The following is a 20,389-nucleotide window of genomic DNA, read 5'->3' as shown; positions in this document are numbered from 1 at the left end:
CTTCCAATGGAAGACGGCTTCGAAGCGGGAACACAGTTGGTTCAAGGGTGTTCCAAGGAAGGAACGACGCTAACGAAGGAATACGTGGAGCAAAGGAATCTTCTTAGGGCTCCTTGTCTGTCAAAAGGGAAGGAGAAGATGCGCAATACTACTAAAGGAGGAGACGGAGCAGATTTTAAGGGATTTGTGGGTTGTTCTCATAGTGGATCTTCAGTCATGGATCACCTTTCTAATCCCGCATCAAGAGAAAAAGGGCTCAATTTTGAGGGGTACTGTGGAATGATGGAAATGGAAATTCTCGAGGTATCTTCTCACCATTTTTCTCAGCCTTATCTGCCTTTTCACTCTCCTTTCTCCGGTGTGGCTCCTCCACACCCGAGCTCTTCTGCCATCGATCTCTCCATTCCAGCCTTTCAATCCTAGTTTCCTACGAAAAATTGAGTGTTACCTGAAATTTTTTCAAAAAATGATGACGTTGGGACCTCTAGTATTAGGTTTGTTGGCATCCTTAATTGTGATGTTGCGGTGCCCCAGCTGTCTAGATTGGATCTTTTGTCTGAAAGCTGTAATTATGTCAAGACCAATCCTAGTTCGCATCATGGGGCCCCTATTCTAGGAACAGCTAGCCAGGGAGACACTGAGTTCTCCCAGATGGGTGGGTTCCAAATTGAAGGTCTTTCCCCTAGCAAAATGGCTAAAGTTTGTGAGGTCTTAAGCTCCTTGGATATTAAGGTGTATTCAAGGCGAAAGAACAGAGTCGCCATAGACATTTGAGTTCTGTTGACGTTGGTTAGATGGTATAGGGTCAGTGAGGTGTTTTTATGAAGATCATAAGTTGGAATATCAGGGGGTTGGGATCTAGGAAAAAGAGAAGGGTGGTTAAGGATTTTTTGCTCCTTCAGAATCCGGATGTAGTGATGTTACAGGAAACAAAAAGAGAGGTGTGCGATAGAAGGTTTGTAGGAAGTGTCTGGTTGGTTAGGAATAAAGAGTGGGCTGCTCTCCCGGCGTGCGGGGCTTCAGGAGGGATTTTAATCATTTGGGACTCAAAGAAAATGAGCAGTGAGGATGTGGTAATTGGATCTTTTTCTGTCTCAGTCAAGTTCTTGTTGGATGGATGTGGACCTTTGTGGTTATCCGCTGTTTATGGCCCAAACAACCCCTTAACTAGGAAGGATTTTTGGGTGGAGCTATCAGACCTTTTTGGCCTTACTTCTCCTTCATGGTGTGTGGGTGGTGACTTCAATGTTATAAGGAGAAGTTCAGAAAAACTGGGAGGCTCTAGATTCACTTCTAGCATGAGGGATTTTGATGGCTTTATAAGAGAAAGTGAATTACATGATCCCCCATTACGAAATGCCTCTTTTACTTGGTCAAATATGCAAGAGTCACCGGTGTGTAAGAGATTGGATCGGTTTCTCTATTCAAATGAGTGGGAGCTCTCATTCCCTCAAAGCCTTCAAGAAGTTCTCCCTAGATGGACATCAAATCATTGACCGATTGTATTGGATACCAATCCTTTCAAGTGGGGTCCTACACCTTTTAGGTTTGAGAATATGTGGTTGCAACATCATAGTTTCAAAGAGTGCTTTAGCAGTTGGTGGAGAGAATTTGAAGGAAATGGATGGGAAGGACACAAGTTCATGAGGAAGCTACAATTTGTTAAGGCAAAATTGAAAGATTGGAATAAGAATACTTTTGGAATGCTTAAGGAAAGGAAAAAAACCATCTTGGATGAAATAGCTATCATCGATGCCAATGAACAAGAAGGGGCTCTCTCTTCTGATCTAGCTGTTCAAAGAGCTGTAAGAAAAGGGGAGCTAGAGGAAATAATAATGAAGGAAGAAATTCATTGGAGACAAAAAGCCAAGGTAAAATGGGTTAAAGACGGGGATTGCAACTCAAAGCTGTTTCACAAAGTGGCTAACGGGAGACGAAAAAGGAATTTCATCAAATTATTGGAGAATGAAAGGGGTTTGGTGTTGGACAATTCCGAGAGCATCACAGAGGAGATATTACTTTATTTCAAAAAGCTATACTCGAGTCCTCCAGGTGAGTCTTGGAGAGTAGAAGGTATTGATTGGTCCCTTTTATCAAAAGAGAGTGCCTCTAGGCTGGATTCCCCTTTCTCCGAAGTAGGATCTATAATGCCATCTTTCAGTTAGATAGGGATAAGGCGCCGGGGCCTGATGGTTTCACCATAGTAGTGTTTCAGGATTGTTGGGATGTGATCAAGGATGACTTAGTGAGGGTGTTTGCAGAGTTTCACAATAGCGGGATTATTAATCAAAACACCAATGCATCCTTCATAGTTCTTTTGCCCAAAAAGAGTCGGTCAAAGAAGAGCTCAAATTTTAGACCTATCAGCCTGATCACTTGTCTCTATAAGGTAATAGCAAAAGTCTTGTCAGGGCGTCTAAGAGGAGTACTACAAGAGACAATCCACTCCACTCAAGGTGCTTTTGTTAAAGGGAGACAAATTTTGGATGCAGTTCTTATAGCCAATGAGATTGTGGATGAGAAAAGGCGATCAGGGGAGGAAGGAGTTGTATTCAAGATAGACTTCGAAAAGGCTTATGACCATGTTAAATGGGATTTTTTGGATCATGTGTTAGAGACGAAGGGATTTAGTCCTAAATGGAGGAAATGGATGAGAGGTTGTCTGTCGTCGGTCTCTTATACTATTCTAGTGAATGGTAATGCTAAAGGGTGGGTCAAGGCATCTAGAGGTTTAAGGCAAGGTGACATTTATCCCCTTTCCTGTTCACTATTGTTGCAGATGTGTTGAGTAGAATGTTGTTGAAAGCTGAAGAAAGAAGTTTGCTGGAGGGCTTCAGGGTAGGTAGAAATAGGTGTAGGGTGTCCCATCTGCAATTCCCAGACGATACCATCTTCTTTACTAACTCTAGTGAGGAAGAATTGCAAACTCTTAAGAGTTTATTGTTAGTGTTTGGTCAAGTTTCTAGGCTTAAAGTCAATCTTGACAAGAGTAATCTTTTTGGTATCGACCTTGATCAGAATCATCTTTCTAGGTTAGCATTGTTGCTTGATTGCAAGGCTTCAGATTGACCTATACTTTATCTGGGTCTTCCTTTGGGAGGGAATCCAACTGCTTGTGGATTCTGGGACCCAGTGATGGAGAGAATCTCTAGGAGATTAGACGGGTGGCAAAAGGCTTACTCATCTTTTGGCGGTAGGATAACTCTCCTACACTCATGTCTATCCCATATCCCTAGTTACTTTCTTTCTCTGTTTAAGATTCCTGCTTCAGTGGCTGCAAAAGTTGAGAGGATGCAAAGGAACTTTCTTTGGTCAGGGGTTGGGGAAGGCAAAAGAGACCATCTTGTTAGTTGGGATGTTGTGTGTAAGCCGAGGGTAAAAGGGGGTTTGGGGATTGGGAAGATTCCTTTAAGGAATCGCGCTTTTTTAGGGAAATGGTTGTGGAGGTATCCTAGGGAGAGTACAACTCTATGGCATCAAGTCATTCTTAGCATACACGGGACACACTCAAATGGTTGGGATGCCAACACTTTAGTCAGGTGGTCACATCGTTGTCCTTGGAAGGCCATTGCACAAGTCTTTCAGGATTTTTCCAAGTATACTCGGTTGGTCGTAGGAAACGGGGAAAGAATTCGCTTTTGAGAAGATTTATGGTGGGGGGACCAAATCTTCAAAGACCAATATCCAAGACTATTTAGAGTAGTAATGGATAAAAGTGTTCCCATATATTCAATTCTTGGTTCGGCTCGCCCTTTCACTTGGAACTTTAATTTCCGTCGTAATCTAACCGATTATGAGATAGAAGATCTAGAACGCCTCATGCGCTCTATTGATTGTATGAATTTATCCACCTCCGCTTCGGATGCGAGATCTTGGTCCTTATTGTCTTCAGGACTGTTTACAGTCAAGTCTTTCTTTACAGCCTTGTCCCAAACGTCTGATTCATCTCCTTTGTTCCCTTCTAAGTTTGTATGGAAATCTCAAGTTCCCTTCAAAGTTAGGGCCTTTGTTTGGCTTGTGGCACACAAGAAGGTAAATACCAATGACTTGCTACAATTGAGGAGACCCCACAAAGCTCTTAGCCCTGACATTTGTAAGTTGTGTATGGGGCAAGGAGAATTAGCAGATCACCTATTCCTTCATTGTTTTGTGACGTTGGGGTTGTGGCACAGACTATTCCAACTAGCCAAGATGGATTGGGTCCCTCCGAAAAGCATTTCAGACATGATGTTCATCAATTATAAAGGTTTTGGCAAGTCCAATAGAGGGTTGGTTTTGTGGCAAAATGCGTGCATAGCTTTAATTTGGGTTGTGTGGCGGGAAAGAAATGCTAGGATATTTGAGGACAAAGCTAGGAATTGAAAGAATCTTTGAGACTCCATTCATTTCATCGCTTCGTTTTGGGCTTTTTGCTTAGCGGGTTTTAAGGGCATTCCCCTTAACATTTTACAACTAGATTGGCTAGTAGTGTGTAGTTCCAATGAGACGGTGTAGTGTCATGTTATTTTTTTGTGTTGTTTAGTTTTAATTCTGGCAGGAGGACTTCTCATCCTCCTTTTGTACTATTTTATCTTATCAATATATTCATGCGTGGTTTCCTATAAAAAAAAATAATAATAATAATAATTCTCCTATTTTATTTACAGCTCAACATAAACCAATATATTTGAGATGCTTGCATTTTTAAACCAATCGTTTGTGGCACTTGAACAAAACTTTCAGCCTTGGATCTCAAGGATGAATGTAGTAATATATAATTGGATCTTATTCGTGCTTGTTAAATATAATGTATTTATAGTGTACAATCTTTCTTTCCTTTCTTAATATAGGTCACATATATGGTAGTTAGTTTAACCTAGCCTTGTATATATATTTCTCTATTGTAAGAAAATAATCAGATGAATGAGAATTAAAGTTTTCTCTCTCTTTCTCTTTCAACATGGTATCAGAGCCAACTTAGAAAACTTTATTCTTTCTGATTTACCCATGTAATTAATTCCGGGAATCCGTCTAGTGACCGTGTTTCATTCCAGTCACCTTTTCCATCTCTCAAAGCTTTCCGGTCAGCCATATCGTGGTCAGAAAACCCTCATCACCGTCAACATTTTTTCCGGCGATATTTTTCGGAGACTTTTCCGGCGACTTTTTTTTCCGGCGATATTTTCTGACATCAACCACATCATCAGGAGCGCAAAGAGGAGATCTGCAACTTTTCTCAAAGCACCGAAGCCAAAAACCGATCCACACGCCTCCCACGTGCCGTTTTTCTCCGGCGGCCTGAATCCCACTCGTCGGCGCTTGAGGGTGCATGGCCCACTTTCTGGTGTCGAGCTTCTACCAGTAGGCTCGTCCGGCGCCGTCTTGCACTTCTAAGCCTCCGTCAGTCCTCTCCGAACCCTGCTTCTCTATTTTTTTGGCATTTCAGCCTCCGTGGGTCTTCTTTCAGCCTTCGACGGCCTCCGACAGCAGCTCCCTTCCTTGGCCGAGACCTGTGTGTGCCTTGGGAAGGCCTCTTCTTCATCTCTAGTCACTTTTCTCCTTTGTTTGGGTCCCAACATACTAGGTTCTTCTTCACCCGCTGTGATCCGACTTCCCTTTAGGGCTCTCTTCGATCCAAACGTGATTCAATCTCAGGTGAAGTGGATATGGCAACTAAAAGTCCTATTTTTACATCCGTCATCTCTGAATCTCCTACTATCACATTGGAAAAATTGATTGGTAGTGATTATGATGCCTATCTCCGATATCAGGTAGCCACATCAGCTTTTGTTGCTTCTGTTTCCCAGACCGGTAATGTCTCTGTCTGCTTTACTCAATCTCCTTCTTTTGGCCCATGGATTCTAGATTCTAGAGCATCTGATTATATCTCTGGTAATAAACACATTTTCTACTCTATTACTACTACATATGCCTTACCTACTATTACTTTAGCTAATGGTTCCCAAATTATGGCTAAAGGTATTGGTTTGGCTCATCCTCTCCCTTCCCTACCTTTCCATTCTGTCCTTATGCCCCTGAGTGTCCTTTTAATCTTATTTCCATTAGCAAAATAACTCGCACTCTTAACTGTTCTATCACTTTTTCTGATAAATCTGTGATCTTGCAGGACCGGAGTATGGGGAAGACGATTGGCATAGGGCATGAGTCTCAAGGCCTCTATCACCTCACATCACCTTCATCTCCTGCAGCTTGCATTTTCACCGATGCTCCTCTTCTCATTCACAATCGTCTGGGTCATCCTAGTCTCTCCAAGTTCCAAAAGATGGTCCCTCGTTTTTCCACTTTGTCGTCGCTTGTGTGTGAGTCGTGTCAGCTTAGGAAACATACTCGTGTCTCGTTCCCAAAGCGTTTGAATAATCGGGCAAAGTCTTCTTTTGAACTTGTCCACACTGATGTTTAGGGTCCGTGTCGGACTGCGTCTACTTTAGGATTTCAGTATTTTGTCACTTTCATTTATGACTATTCAAGATGTACTTGGTTATTAATAATGAAAAATCGAGCTGAGTTATTCTCTATTTTCTAGAAATTTTATGCTGAAATCCAAACACAATTCAATGTTTCTATTCGAGTGTTACGCAGTGACAATGCTCAGGAATATTTTTCTACACCCTTTACTTCTTTTATGTCCCAACATGGGATCCTCCATCAGTCATCTTGTGTTCATACTCCTCAACAAAATGGGGTTGCTGAACGTAAAAATCGACATCTTGTTGAGACAGCTCGTACCCTCCTTCTCCATAGTCATGTTCATTTTCGTTTTTGGGGGGATGCCGTTCTTACAGCCTGTTACTTGATTAATCGTATGCCCTCATCTATATTACATGACCAAATCCCTCATTCCCTCATTTTTCCTACCCAACCTCTTTATTTCCTTCCTCCTCGTGTCTTTGGTTGTACTTGTTTTGTTCATACTCTCACACCTGGACAGGACAAGCTCTCCACCAAGGCTATGAAATGCATCTTCTTGGGATACTCTCGACTTCAGAAGGGCTATCGTTGTTATTCCCCTTACACTCATCGTTATTTTCTCTTCGCTGATATTACCTTCTTTGAGGACTCTCCATTATTCTCATCCTCTGAATCTCTTCCCATTTTTGAAGTATTGCCACTTCCTTATATATCCCCCCCTTCAGCTGCGCTCTCTCGTCCTCTTCAGGTTTATCATCGTCGACATCGTGCTGTTGCTCCTCCTCTCTCTTCAGTTGAGGTACCTGATGACTCATCTCCTGTCCCACCAATTTCTCCTACCCCGACCCTGTCATCTATTGACCATTTGCCTATTGCTCTTTGGAAAGGTAATCGATCTACTCGTAATCCTCATCTTATTTATAATTTTTTGAGCTACCATCGATTATCTTCATCCTATTCTGCCTTTGTCTCTACTTTATCCTCTGTTTCTCTTCCTAAAAGCACTAGTAAGGCACTTTCTCATCCTGGGTGGCGACAAGCAATGGTTGATGAAATGGTTGCTCTGCACTCCAATGGTATATGGGATCTTGTTTCTTTACCTCCTGGTAAATCTACAGTTGGATGCCGTTGGGTCTACACTGTTAAAGTTGGTCCTGATGGTCAGGTTGATCGCCTTAAGGCCCGCTTGGTTGCTAAAGGTTATACTCAGATTTATGGTTGTGACTATGGTGACACCTTCTCTCCTGTTGCCAAGATTGCTTTTGTTCGCTTATTTCTCTCCATGACAACTATGTGTCATTGGCCTCTTTATCTGTTGGATAATAAGAATGTTTTCCTTCATGGTGAACTTCTCGAGGAAGTGTATATGGAACAACCACCTGGTTTTGTTGCTCAAGGGGAGTCTGGTTTAGTGTGCAAGTTATGCCGCTCTCTATTGGCTTGAAACACTCTCCTCGGGTATGGTTTGGGCGTTTTAGTTCAGTTGTTCAAGAGTTTGGAATGCTTCGGAGTGAAGTAGATCATTCAGTTTTCTATCATCATAACTCTTCAAGCCAGTGCATCTATTGGGTAGTTTATGTGGATGACATTGTCATTACAGGTAGTGATCAGGAGAGTATCCAAAGACTAAAGTAACACCTTTTCAACCACTTTCAAACCAAGGACTTAGGCAAACTCAAGTACTTTCTGGGACTTGAAATAGCTCAATCCAGTTCATGTGTGGTTATGTCACAAAGGAAGTATGCCTTAGACATCTTGGAAGAAACAGGTATGTTAGAATGTAAACCTGTTGACACTCCTATGGATCCAAATGTCAAACTTGTACCAGGACAAGGGGAGCCTCTAAGAGATCCTGGGAGATATCGACGACTTGTAGGCAGACTGAACTACCTCACCATCACTCGGCCAGACATCTCTTTTCCTGTGAGTGTGGTTAGTCAATTTCTACAGTCACCATGTGACAACCATTGGGATGTTGTGATCCGCATTCTTCAATATATTAAAGGAACATCAGGCCAAGGTATGTTGTATGAAGACAAGGGCCATACCCAAATTGTTGGTTACACAGATGCAGACTGGGCTGGTTCACCCTCAGATAGACGTTCCACCTCAGGGTATTGTGTTTTTATTGGAGGTAACTTAATATCTTGGAAGAGTAAGAAACAAGATGTAGTGGCCAGATCAAGTGCCGAAGCTGAGTATCGAGCTATGGCTTTGGCAACATGTGAACTCATATGGTTGAGGCAACTCCTTCAGGAATTGAGATTTGGAAAAGATGAACAGATAAAGCTAGTCTGTGACAATCAGGCCGCATTACATATTGCATTCAATCCAGTCTTTCATGAAAGGACCAAACATATTGAAGTTGACTGTCACTTCATTAGAGAGAAGATCACATCAGGGTGTGTTGCTACAAGTTTTGTTAATTCAAATGATCAACTAGCAGACATCTTCACTAAATCTCTCAGAGGTCCTAAGATTAAATACATTTGTAACAAGCTTGGTGCATATGACATATATGCTCTAGCTTGAGGGGGAGTGTTGAATATAATGTATTTATAGTGTACAATCTTTATTTCCTTTCTTAATATAGGTCACATATATGGTAGTTAGTTCAACCTAGTCTTGTATATATATTTCTCTATTGTAAGAAGTTAATCATATGAATGAGAATTAAGGTTTTCTCTCTCTCTCTTTCAACAGTGCTCCTGACAAGTTTTGGTGATCTAACTTTTACCTTGGGTGCATAGCTAAAGTGTGAATAAATGAAGGCACTCCTAAATGATTTGTCCCATCACAATCACACACACACATATATTGCTATTCCTAATAACTTTTGGTGTCATAACTTTTACCTCAGTGCATAGCTGAAGTGTGAATAAATGAAGTGAACATACTCCTACATTATTTGTCTTATCACACACACACATACTCTCTCTCTCTCTCTCTCTCATACACACACACACACACACACACATATAGGAATTAGAGAAATTTTATGAATATGAAGTAAAGAATGACAGAAAAGAATTGGAGCTCCTTCAAAGAAACAGAAAATGCATGGCTAAATCCCCATTTCTACATATAACACCAATCATACAACTCCAATAGAGCTTCTCCTAATTTCACACACCACTTATGACAAAGATCCTCTCCTTGAGCAAGGAGAGCTACACCCCTTAGTCCTAGACTCCAAGGACATCAAACTAAGGGGAATACAAAATGAGAAAACTCCTTAGTCACTAATACTTACTCCCTTAGTCCTAGACCCCAAGGACATCAAACTAAAGGGAATACAAACAGTGATAAAACTCTTTAGTCACCAAGATTTGAAGAGAAGACAACAGGTAGATGTTGTCCCACTGCACTGTGATGGAACTTGATCTACCCTTGAAAACATCTCATAATCAAATTTTTTTTTTTTTTGATAGGCAAATAAGAGTATATATTAATAACTATAAAAAGAATGTCAAACTAAAGTGGCAAATGCAGTATGCAGAAAGTATACAAGTGAGAAACAAAAACCAGCTATAGTAGCTACAAACCCACTTTAAAAAGAAGAGCTCGCCCATTCTATAAAATCTAATAAAGAGGCTGGACCTTCCTGCCTGTCTCCTAGAAGGAACCCTTGAGACCACATATACAGATTAGTTACGAGGAAATCCTTGAGGGCTTGGGTAGTGTATTGTTCCCCTTCAAATGTTCTTTGATTTCACTCCTTCCAATATCCATAACAAGCAAAGAGGGGATGTTCTCCAAATCTTCCTTCTTTTCCTACCCACAAAGCTACCATGCCATCCCTCCAACAAATCCTTAACGGAAAAAGAAAGAACCCACGAAATGCCAAAGAAGGAGAAGAGAAAGTGTCAACTCTCTAGCTATCCCATCATGGATGAGAAGATGTTCAACCGATTCATCTGCATCTTTACACATACAACAAAAGCCTGCCAAAACCCATCCTCTCCTCTTGAGCTGGTCTATAGTTAAAATCCGGCCCCAAGTCACTTCCCAAGCAAAAAAACTCACTTTAGTAGGAGCCCAGGAATCCCAAATTATCTTTGAAGGGAAAGTCACTTCACCCCTATCTTCCAAAATTGTCCACATGGTCGCCAGCAATGTGAGATGTGAGAGGACTTTGCTTCAGATTCCCAGGCCAGAGCTTTTAAAGGGGGTAACTAGCATGCCTTGGACTTTTTGTGGGCCACCCTGTATATGCCAGCCAAAGCTAAAGATGATACCACAACTCAAATTAGAAAATGAAGAATGATGCAATATGATTCTCCACTCTAATGTATATTGCGAAGATGGATGATTGATTTGACAGAATTTGAGCCTAGATGTCATTGTTTGACTGTGTCTCCAATTTCTAGTTTAGTTGAGATTCTATTTTATTGGGAAAAAAAAGTCCTTTTTGTTTTTAGATAAGTAAATAAAATGTTTTGAAAGGAGTGCTAAAAAGGTCTTTTTCTTTTCTTGATAAGTAAATAAAATGTTTCAAAGTGCCAAAAAGGGGATGGTTGACATGTATATGGGATGCTTTCAAGGATAACTTAAAATCTAAAGAAAAAAAACAGTATGTACAGCTTGCAGACCACCTGAAACATCAATGAATACTATAATAAATATTTTTTCCATCTATTTATCTACCAAACTGTTCAAACAAAGGGTTCATTGAAATAATTTTCAGCTGCAATTCTAGCTGGTCCAGACCATAAAAAGTTCTTCTATTGCATTCCCTCAAAATATATTAAAATATGCATACTGGGGCTGTATTCCATACACTCCTTTTCCCCTCATTAAAAACACGTCCTTGCCAGTTAGAGGGGATAAATTAGACATGACCCATCAACACAACTCAAACCTGACAGAATAATCAGCTTTGTGTTGAGTATGTCATAATCATGCCAATGCATATAACCTGCTCAAAACTTGTCAATTTCAGGTTTGGATGCTCAACCTATTTAATCCATTGTGTTAATTGTGTCATAATCATGGAGCACCATACAGATACCTTCAGAGAGCATCTTAATTTGTTATGTCCATTCTGTCCTTCGTGGAGTTTCTATCTCTTCCTGAGATAAGAATTGAAGTTGCCTACCTCATCCACATGACTTTTATTTACTAATCAATTGTGCAAATAAATATGAAAAAAATGTTGCCTACTAGCTTCACTTGGATTGTATTTGTTATCCAATCATGTAAATCAATGTAGTGAATGGGTTCTCCCTGAGAGGTAGGAAACCATAAGTGGGGGATATTCCAAATTCTTAAAATATTTAAAGACATGAAATTTAGGGAGTAGGATAAACATATATGATTTTTGATTGAACAAGCTAGCATCATGTCTTACATACAAATAACATAAAACTTAAAGGTAGTAGGGATTGCCATATATGATTTTTGACTGAATAAGTCAGTATCATGTATCTGAGGCATACTAATGAATGGAGCAGGAACCAATAATTGTTTTACTTAACACTTCTGAAAAACAATAGAAGAATAATCTTCGTGCAAGGCAGTGAAAATGAGCTATAGATTTTCATTTGTTGTATATGTTGAATATAATGTATTTATAGTATATAACCTTTCCTTGTTAATATAGGATACATGTATGGTAGTTAGGACTCCTAGCCTTGTATATATATATATTTCTCAATTGTAAGTAGATCATTACATTAATGAGAATTAAGGTCTTTCTTCTTTCTCTCTCTCTCAACATGGTATCAGAGCCAAGGAAGAAAACCTAATTCTTTCTTGTTTCCCGTGTCATCAACTCCGGGAAACCTTCCGGTGACCGTGTTTCATTCCGGTCACCTTTCCCATCTTCCAATACTTTCCGGTCATTCGGATCGTCGACAGAAACTACTCACCGCCGGCGAACTTTTCCGGCGAATTTTCCGGCGAGCTTTTCCGGCGACTTTCCGGCGACGTATTTTTCCGACACCGACTATACCAGAAGGAGCGCCTGGAGGAGATCTACAACTTTTGTGAAGGCACCGGCACCAAAATCCCATCCACGCGCCGTCCACGCGCAAATTTCCGGCCGGCGACTGAATCTCACGCGCCGGCGCGTGAGGGCGCGTGAGGCCTTTTCCGGCGACGCGCCTCCTCCTCCAGCTTCGCCTGACGCCGACCAGCCTCCCTACCTCCCTGGTTCTCCCATCCGAGCCCTGCACATACCTCTTTTGGGGATTTTTGTCTCCGTCGGCCCTCCAAACAGCCTTTCCGGCGAAGCTCCGACTACTTTTTCTCCACTCCAATCCCTGCACGTGCCTTGGGAAGTGTTCTTCTACCTTTCTGGTGGTACCACGCCGCGATCTGAGGCCGTCTCCCTTTTTCGGTGGTGCCACGCCGCAATCTGAAGCCGTATTAGGGCTCTCTTCGATCCAAACATACTTCATTCTTCAGATAAGTAGATATGACTACTAAAAATTCCATTTTTTCCGCTGTTATATCTGGATCTCCTATGATTACTTCGGAGAAATTGGTTGGCAGTGACAATTATCTTTCCTGGTCTGCGTCTGTTGAACTTTGGTTTATGGGTCAAGGATATGAGGATCACTTGATTACACAGGAGGCAGATATCCCTGAGGTTGACCGCGTACAGTGGAGGAAGATAGATGCACAGTTATGTAGTGTATTATGGCAATCGGTTGATCCCAAGATTCTTCTTCATCTTCGGGCCTACAAAACTTGTTTTAAATTTTGGACTCAGGCCAAAGGATTATATACGAATGATATCCAGCGTCTTTATAAGGTGGCTTCTGCAATTGTCCATCTCAGCCAACAGGACTTGGATCTATCTACTTATATTGGCCAGATTGCCTCTCTTAAGGAGGAGTTCTTGACTGTGATGCCTCTTACTCCTGATGTTGGGGCTCAACAAACACAGCTTGACAAGTTCTTCATGGTTCTTACTCTTATTGGCCTCCGTCCGGATCTTGAGCCTGTCCGCGATCAGATTCTTGGTAGTTCATCAGTTCCGTCCTTGGATGATGTGTTTGCTCGCCTCCTCCGTATCTCCTCCACTCAGACTTTGCCATTTGATAGCACTTCAGATTCTTCTGTGTTAGTTTCTCAAACTAACTCTCGAGGAGGCCGTAGTGGTACCCGAGGTAGAGGTCAACGTCCTCATTGCACCTATTGCAATAAACTTGGCCACACTCGCGATCGTTGCTATCAGTTACATGGACGACCTCCTCGCACTGCCCATGTGGCCCAGTCCTCTGATTCTCCGCTGCCTCAAGCTCCGAGCTCTTCCGCATCTCAGGCTTCTGTTGCCTCTGTTGCCCAGCCTGGTAATGCCTCTGCCTGCCTTACCCACACATCTTCTCTTGGACCCTGGATTCTAGATTCTGGAGCTTCTGATCACTTATCTGGTAATAAGGATCTTTTCTCCTCTATTACTACTACCTCTGCTTTACCTAATGTTACCTTAGCTAATGGTTCTCAAACTGTGGCTAAAGGTATTGGTTTGGCCCTTCCTCTGCCTTCTCTACCTCTCACTTCTATCCTTTATACTCCTGAATGTCCTTTTAATCTTATTTCCATCAGCAAAATCACTCGTACTCTTAATTGCTCTATTACCTTTTCTGATAAATTTGTGACCTTGCAGGACCGGAGTACGGGGAAGACGATTGGCATAGGACGTGAGTCTCAAGGCCTCTATCACCTCACCTCGGATTCATCTCCTGCAGTTTGCATTTCCACTGATGCTCCTCTCCTCATTCACAATCGTCTGGGCCACCCTAGTCTCTCCAAGTTCCAGAAGATGGTCCCTCGTTTTTCCACTTTATCGTCGCTTCCGTGTGAGTCATGTCAGCTTGGGAAACATACTCGTGTCTCGTTCCCAAAGCGTTTGAATAATCGGGCAAAGTCTCCTTTTGAGCTTGTCCACACTGATGTTTGGGGTCCTTGTCGGACTGCGTCTACTTTAGGATTTCAGTATTTTGTCACTTTCATTGATGATTATTCTCGATGTACTTGGTTATTTTTAATGAAAAATCGAGCTGAGTTATTCTCTATTTTCCAGAAATTTTATGCTGAAATCCAAACCCAGTTCAATGTTTCTATTCGTGTGTTACGCAGTGACAATGCCAGGGAATATTTTTCAGCCCCATTTACTTCGTTTATGTCTCATCATGGGATTCTTCATCAGTCTTCTTGTGCTCATACTCCTCAACAAAATGGGGTAGCTGAACGCAAGAATCGACATCTTGTTGAGACAGCTCGTACTCTCCTCCTCCATAGCAATGTTCCTTTTCGTTTTTGGGGGGACGCTGTTCTTACCGCTTGTTATTTGATTAATCGTATGCCCTCCTCTGTCTTACATGATCAGATTCCTCACTCCCTTCTCTTCCCTGACCAACCACTTTATTTCCTTCCTCCTCGTGTCTTTGGTTGTACTTGCTTTGTTCATATTCTCACTCCTGGACAGGACAAGCTTTCCGCCAAAGCCATGAAGTGTCTCTTCTTGGGATACTCTAGACTTCAGAAGGGTTATCGTTGTTATTCCCTTGAGACTCATCGATACTTTATCTCCGCTGATGTCACCTTCTTTGAGGACTCACCATTCTTTTCCACCACTTCTGAGTCTCTTCCTGTTTCTGAAGTCTTGCCTATTCCCATTGTCTCCCCACCTGATGCTATGCCTCCTCGGCCACTTCAGGTTTATCATCGTCGCCCTCGTGTCGTTGCTCCTCTCCCTTTTGCTGAGGCACCTGCTGACTCACTTCCTATCCCTTCGGCTTCACCTACCCCGGCTCTGCCTTCTCCTAATGACTTACCCATTGCTGTTCGGAAAGGTACTCGCTCTACTCGTAATCCTCATCCTATTTACAATTTTTTGAGTTATCATCGATTATCTTCACCCTATTCTGCTTTTGTTTCTGCTATATCCTCTGTTTCTCTTCCAAAGAGCACCCATGAAGCTCTTTCCCATCCAGGCTGGCGACAGGCAATGGTGGATGAAATGACTGCTCTGCACTCTAATGGCACTTGGGATCTTGTTGTTTTACCCTCGGGTAAATCTACCGTTGGTTGTCGTTGGGTTTACGCAGTTAAGGTTGGTCCTGATGGTCAGGTTGATCGCCTTAAGGCCCGCTTAGTTGCTAAAGGCTATACTCAGGTTTATGGTTCTGATTATGGTGACACATTCTCTCCGGTTGCCAAGATTGCTTCTGTTCGTCTGCTTCTCTCCATGGCTGCCATGTGTTCTTGGCCTCTTTATCAATTGGATATTAAAAATGCCTTCCTTCATGGTGATCTTGCCGAGGAAGTTTATATGGAGCAACCTCCTGGTTTTGTTGCTCAGGGGGAGTCTGGTTTAGTATGCAGGTTACGCCGTTCTCTATATGGCTTGAAACAATCTCCTCGAGCATGGTTTAGCCGTTTTAGTTCTGTTGTTCAAGAGTTTGGCATGCTTCGCAGTACAGCAGACCATTCAGTTTTCTATCATCATAACTCTTTGGGGCAGTGTATTTATCTGGTTGTTTATGTGGACGACATCGTCATTACAGGCAGTGATCAGGATGGTATTCAGAAACTAAAGCAACACCTTTTTACCCACTTTCAGACCAAAGACTTGGGGAAACTCAAGTATTTCTTGGGAATTGAGATAGCTCAATCCAGTTCTGCTGTGGTCCTTTCCCAAAGGAAGTATGCTTTAGACATCCTGGAAGAAACTGGTATGTTAGACTGTAAACCGGTAGACACACCTATGGATCCGAATGTCAAACTTGTACCAGGACAGGGGGAGCCTTTAGGAGACCCCGGGAGATATCGACGGCTCGTAGGTAAATTGAACTATCTCACCATTACTCGTCCAGACATTTCTTTTCCTGTGAGTGTTGTTAGTCAATTCCTACAGTCACCATGTGATAGCCATTGGGATGCTGTAATCCGCATTCTTCGATATATCAAAAGTACACCAGGCCAAGGTGTGTTGTACGAGAACAGAGGTCATACTCAGGTTGTTGGTTACACAGATGCAGATTGGGCTGGCTCACCCACAGATAGACGTTCCACTTCAGGGTACTGTGTTTTTATTGGAGGTAATCTAATATCTTGGAAGAGTAAGAAACAAGATGTAGTGGCCAGATCTAGCGCTGAAGCCGAGTATCGAGCTATGGCTTTGGCAACATGTGAACTCATATGGTTGAGACATCTTCTTCTAGAGTTGAGATTTGGAAAGGATGAACAGATGAAACTCATATGTGATAACCAGGCCGCATTACATATTGCATCCAATCCAGTCTTTCATGAAAGGACCAAACATATTGAAGTTGACTGTCATTTCATTAGAGAGAAGATCGCATCAGGATGTGTTGCTACAAGTTTTGTTAATTCAAATGATCAACTAGCTGACATCTTCACTAAATCTCTCAGAGGTCCTAGGATTAAATATATTTGTAACAAGCTTGGTGCATATGACGTATATGCTCCAGCTTGAGGGGGAGTGTTGAATATAATGTATTTATAGTATATAACCTTTCCTTGTTAATATAGGATACATGTATGGTAGTTAGGACTCCTAGCCTTGTATATATATATATTTCTCAATTGTAAGTAGATCATTACATTAATGAGAATTAAGGTCTTTCTTCTTTCTCTCTCTCTCAACAGTATAGTTTCAGGAACATCTCTTATTGTGACAATATGATTCAAAGCCATTGCATTTAGAGGATCCGTGTTTCCTTTAAGATCTTAGAATAGGAGAATTGGGTTGAGGTCTTTTAGCAACTAGGATTAAAAATTAAAAGAAAAAAAAAACTCAAATGTTTAAATGTTCTATTTGGCTATAGAAGACTCTCTCTCTCTCCTTCACAACAACACAACCATCCCCCCCAAAAAAAAAAAAAATCGCCCCAACCGACATGCAAAAAAAGGAATAGAATTTCCACTTAATCATGACTATGTAAACATTGATTTGAGAATCCTTACAATACTCCATTGATAACATGTTTAAGGGGTGGTGAACCAAAATTTTCAGTTAAGAACTAGTTTTCAATTTGATTTTTAATAGTAAATCGCAAAGGACTATCATTAGTGTCATTCACTCACTCTATTTTGCTTTACCATTTTTTTGAAACTTTATTTTGTCTTTGGCGTAGGTATGCAACTACCCTTTCACAACTAGAGGAATTCTAATGGGTCATATTGCTTTCAACTACCGTCATTTCCAGGTCAGCCATTTTCCTTGAGATGCAGAATGTGCTATTTGATTTACCATCAGTAGTTCTATTAACACTTACAAATCCATTGCAGGTTACAGACACTCCTGGCTTACTGAATAGGCATGATGGTAAGACAGTCATCAGTTTTAGGTTGTCTGTAGGCTTATCATGTTGATAATGTAGCATGAAATTGTCTGTTTCAGTATTAAGAGTTAAAAAGGCATCTCAAGTTCTATTTTTCATGCTAACATTTGATCTTGTTGAGTGCTAGTATTCATCTTTTTAGTTGCTATTTCACAATTCGACCATCAGACTGGAAACCCTTCCAAGGCAACTTGGATAACAATGTTACTCGATGAAAATCTATGCACATGGATTAGAATGACAATGATGAGGTCCATGAGGGAATCAATTGTCTAGAAATTACCAAAATATTGCTATCAGTAAATTTGTAAAAGATGCAACCTAAATCACTAACAAAACATGGAAATTTCAGGAATTATGGATGCTCAATAATGCATATTTTGGGTTAACGGGGTAATTATGTGATCTATAGGATGAGAGTGCTTTGTCAAGTACATATGTTGATAACATTGTTTATATATTTTTTTTTTGATAGGCAAATAAGTGATTGTATACACACGAAGTATACAAGCAACGCCAAAGAAGCTAGGCTAAAAGAAAGAAAAACCTTTCTCTTATCTAGACAAAAGCCACTCTATAAAATCAATCAAGGACAAATAATGATCCTCTAAATACACCCTACCCCAATTCACAAAAGTGTACAAAAAAGAAAGTTTTAAAGCTTGGTCAGAACGTTCAGTGTCATTGAACAGTCTTTCATTTCTTTCCTTCCATAAGGTCCACATTAAACAAAGGGGGCAGCCCTCCAAGCCTTTTCCTTTCTGTTACTCACAAAAGCACCATGCCAAGCTATCAAATTTCTTTTGATTGAGGAATGCAGGACCCACTGCACATCAAAAAGAGAGAAAAGCAAGCTCCATAGCATTGTAACCTTCTTACAAAAAAGGATCAAGTGGTCACTAGTTTCCTCTTCCACTTTACACAAATAACACCTATTTGGCATATTCCAACCCCTTCTTTTAAGCCGATCAATGGTCAAAACTCTGTTCCAAGACGCTTCCCAAGCAAAAAAGCTTACCCTCATGGGAGCCCAAGATCTCCAAATAATGCTCCAAGCAAAAAAGTTGATAACATTGTATATTAGAACACTAAAGTGTCAAAACAACCGTTTCTTGAAGTACTTATTACTTTGCACATAGCAAAGAAAAAGGAATACAAAGAAATTGATACCAACTAGTACTACACGGACAAATTTATGGAAAATTTGGAGAGCATTGGAGATTTTTTTTTTTTTTTTTGATGGCTAAAAAGGAGAATATTAGAAAAGAGAAACGCCAAAAGAGTGTCCCAAAGTATACAGGAAGTATACAAAGAACGCCTAAAGGTGTCACAAAAAAACAGAGAGGGACAACAAAAAACAACTCCCCCTCAACCTAAGCCTAACCAATCCATAAAGTTTATTGTGGAAAGAGGACTTGAAGTTATGAACAACTTAGCCCATGCCCAAAGATTACAAAGGAAAGAAAATTTAAGCCCTTGAACCAAATGCCCCTCATTTTCAAACTCCCTATTATTTCTTTCATTCCAAATTGTCTAGAAAAGGCATAAGGGAGCAGCCCGCCACTCCTTTTTTCCTCTTTTTAGCCACAAAAGAACCATGTCATCCTAAAAGCATCTCTTTAACTGATGACGGTGCACCCACAACACACTAAACAAAGAGAACAATAGATGCCATAAAACATTGTCTGTCACAGTGGATGATGACGTGATCAATTGATTCTTCCTTTATAAGACAAAGGAAACATCTATTCGCCAAAGACCAACCTCTTCTTTGAATGTGATCCAAGGTTAAAACCTTATTCTAAATAGCCTCCTAGGCAAAGAAACTCAGCCTCGATGACACCCAAGAGTTCCAAATCACACTCATTGGAAAAATACCTTGTCTTCTTGGCTCCAAAGCCTTGTAAAGGGTTTTAACAAAAAAATTTCCATCTTTTGACTCTGTCCATAGCACATTATCATCCGCATCCCTGCATACCCTCCTCCCTTGCAATCTCGAAAGGAAATGCTCTACAATTTCCACTTCACAATCGTTGAGCTGCCTTGAGAAGCGAGGGGCCTAGCAACCCCATTAGCTTATAGTTTCCAAACATCCTCCACCCAAGCCTCCTTGGAAGAAGCTATGACAAATAAGGAAGGAAAACAAATGCACATTGGCTCATCATCACACCACTTGTCCTTCCAAAACCCCACCCTCCTATTCCTCATAGAAATGACAACTCTACATCTCAAAATATCCTAATCCTTCCTAATAACTTTCCATAACCCTACCCTATACCCTTCTCTCACTTCACTAGAGCACCACCCTCCTCCTTCTTCACAGTTTTTTCCGCTAATGACTTGCTTCCATAAAGCCCCCCTCTCCTTAGCAAAACAACAACTTCATTTGCACGATAGGGCTTTTTTGAGCATGGAAAGATTCCTAACCCCCAAGCCACCCTTTCTTTTGTTTGAATAAACGATAGACCACCTTACTAAATGTGGTTTCTGCTCAAAGAGAGCATTGGAGATTTTGTGCATAGCTTCCTAAAAATGGTTGTTAGGAAAGAATTTATGGAAAATATCATGGAATTATTTTTGGTCAAAGACTATTGTGGAAATATTAGTTATGTGTGAGGGCAATATCAATATCAAGAGTATCAGTGATTTTTTGACAAAAAGAT

The 20,389-nt window shown here is 41.1% G+C and overlaps 1 protein-coding gene across 2 annotated transcripts in view; it reads left to right on the top strand.

Moving 5' to 3' along the window:
* LOC117920731 (nucleolar GTP-binding protein 1) overlaps positions 1 to 20,389 on the top strand; it is a 41,581-nt gene that overhangs the window by 16,172 nt on the left and 5,020 nt on the right. For both annotated transcript variants that reach the window (XM_034838330.1, XM_034838329.1), the window contains 2 exons: positions 17,520 to 17,591; positions 17,674 to 17,710. In XM_034838330.1, the coding sequence (XP_034694221.1) occupies positions 17,520 to 17,591; positions 17,674 to 17,710 (109 nt within the window). The remainder of the gene's footprint in view (positions 1 to 17,519; positions 17,592 to 17,673; positions 17,711 to 20,389) is intronic.

The sequence above is a fragment of the Vitis riparia genome, chromosome 8, assembly GCF_004353265.1.
Source record: "Vitis riparia cultivar Riparia Gloire de Montpellier isolate 1030 chromosome 8, EGFV_Vit.rip_1.0, whole genome shotgun sequence".
In the NCBI taxonomy this organism is placed as follows: domain Eukaryota; kingdom Viridiplantae; phylum Streptophyta; class Magnoliopsida; order Vitales; family Vitaceae; genus Vitis; species Vitis riparia.
Note: the sequence above shows the minus strand (reverse complement) of the source record. Positions and strands in the feature narration are given on the sequence as shown.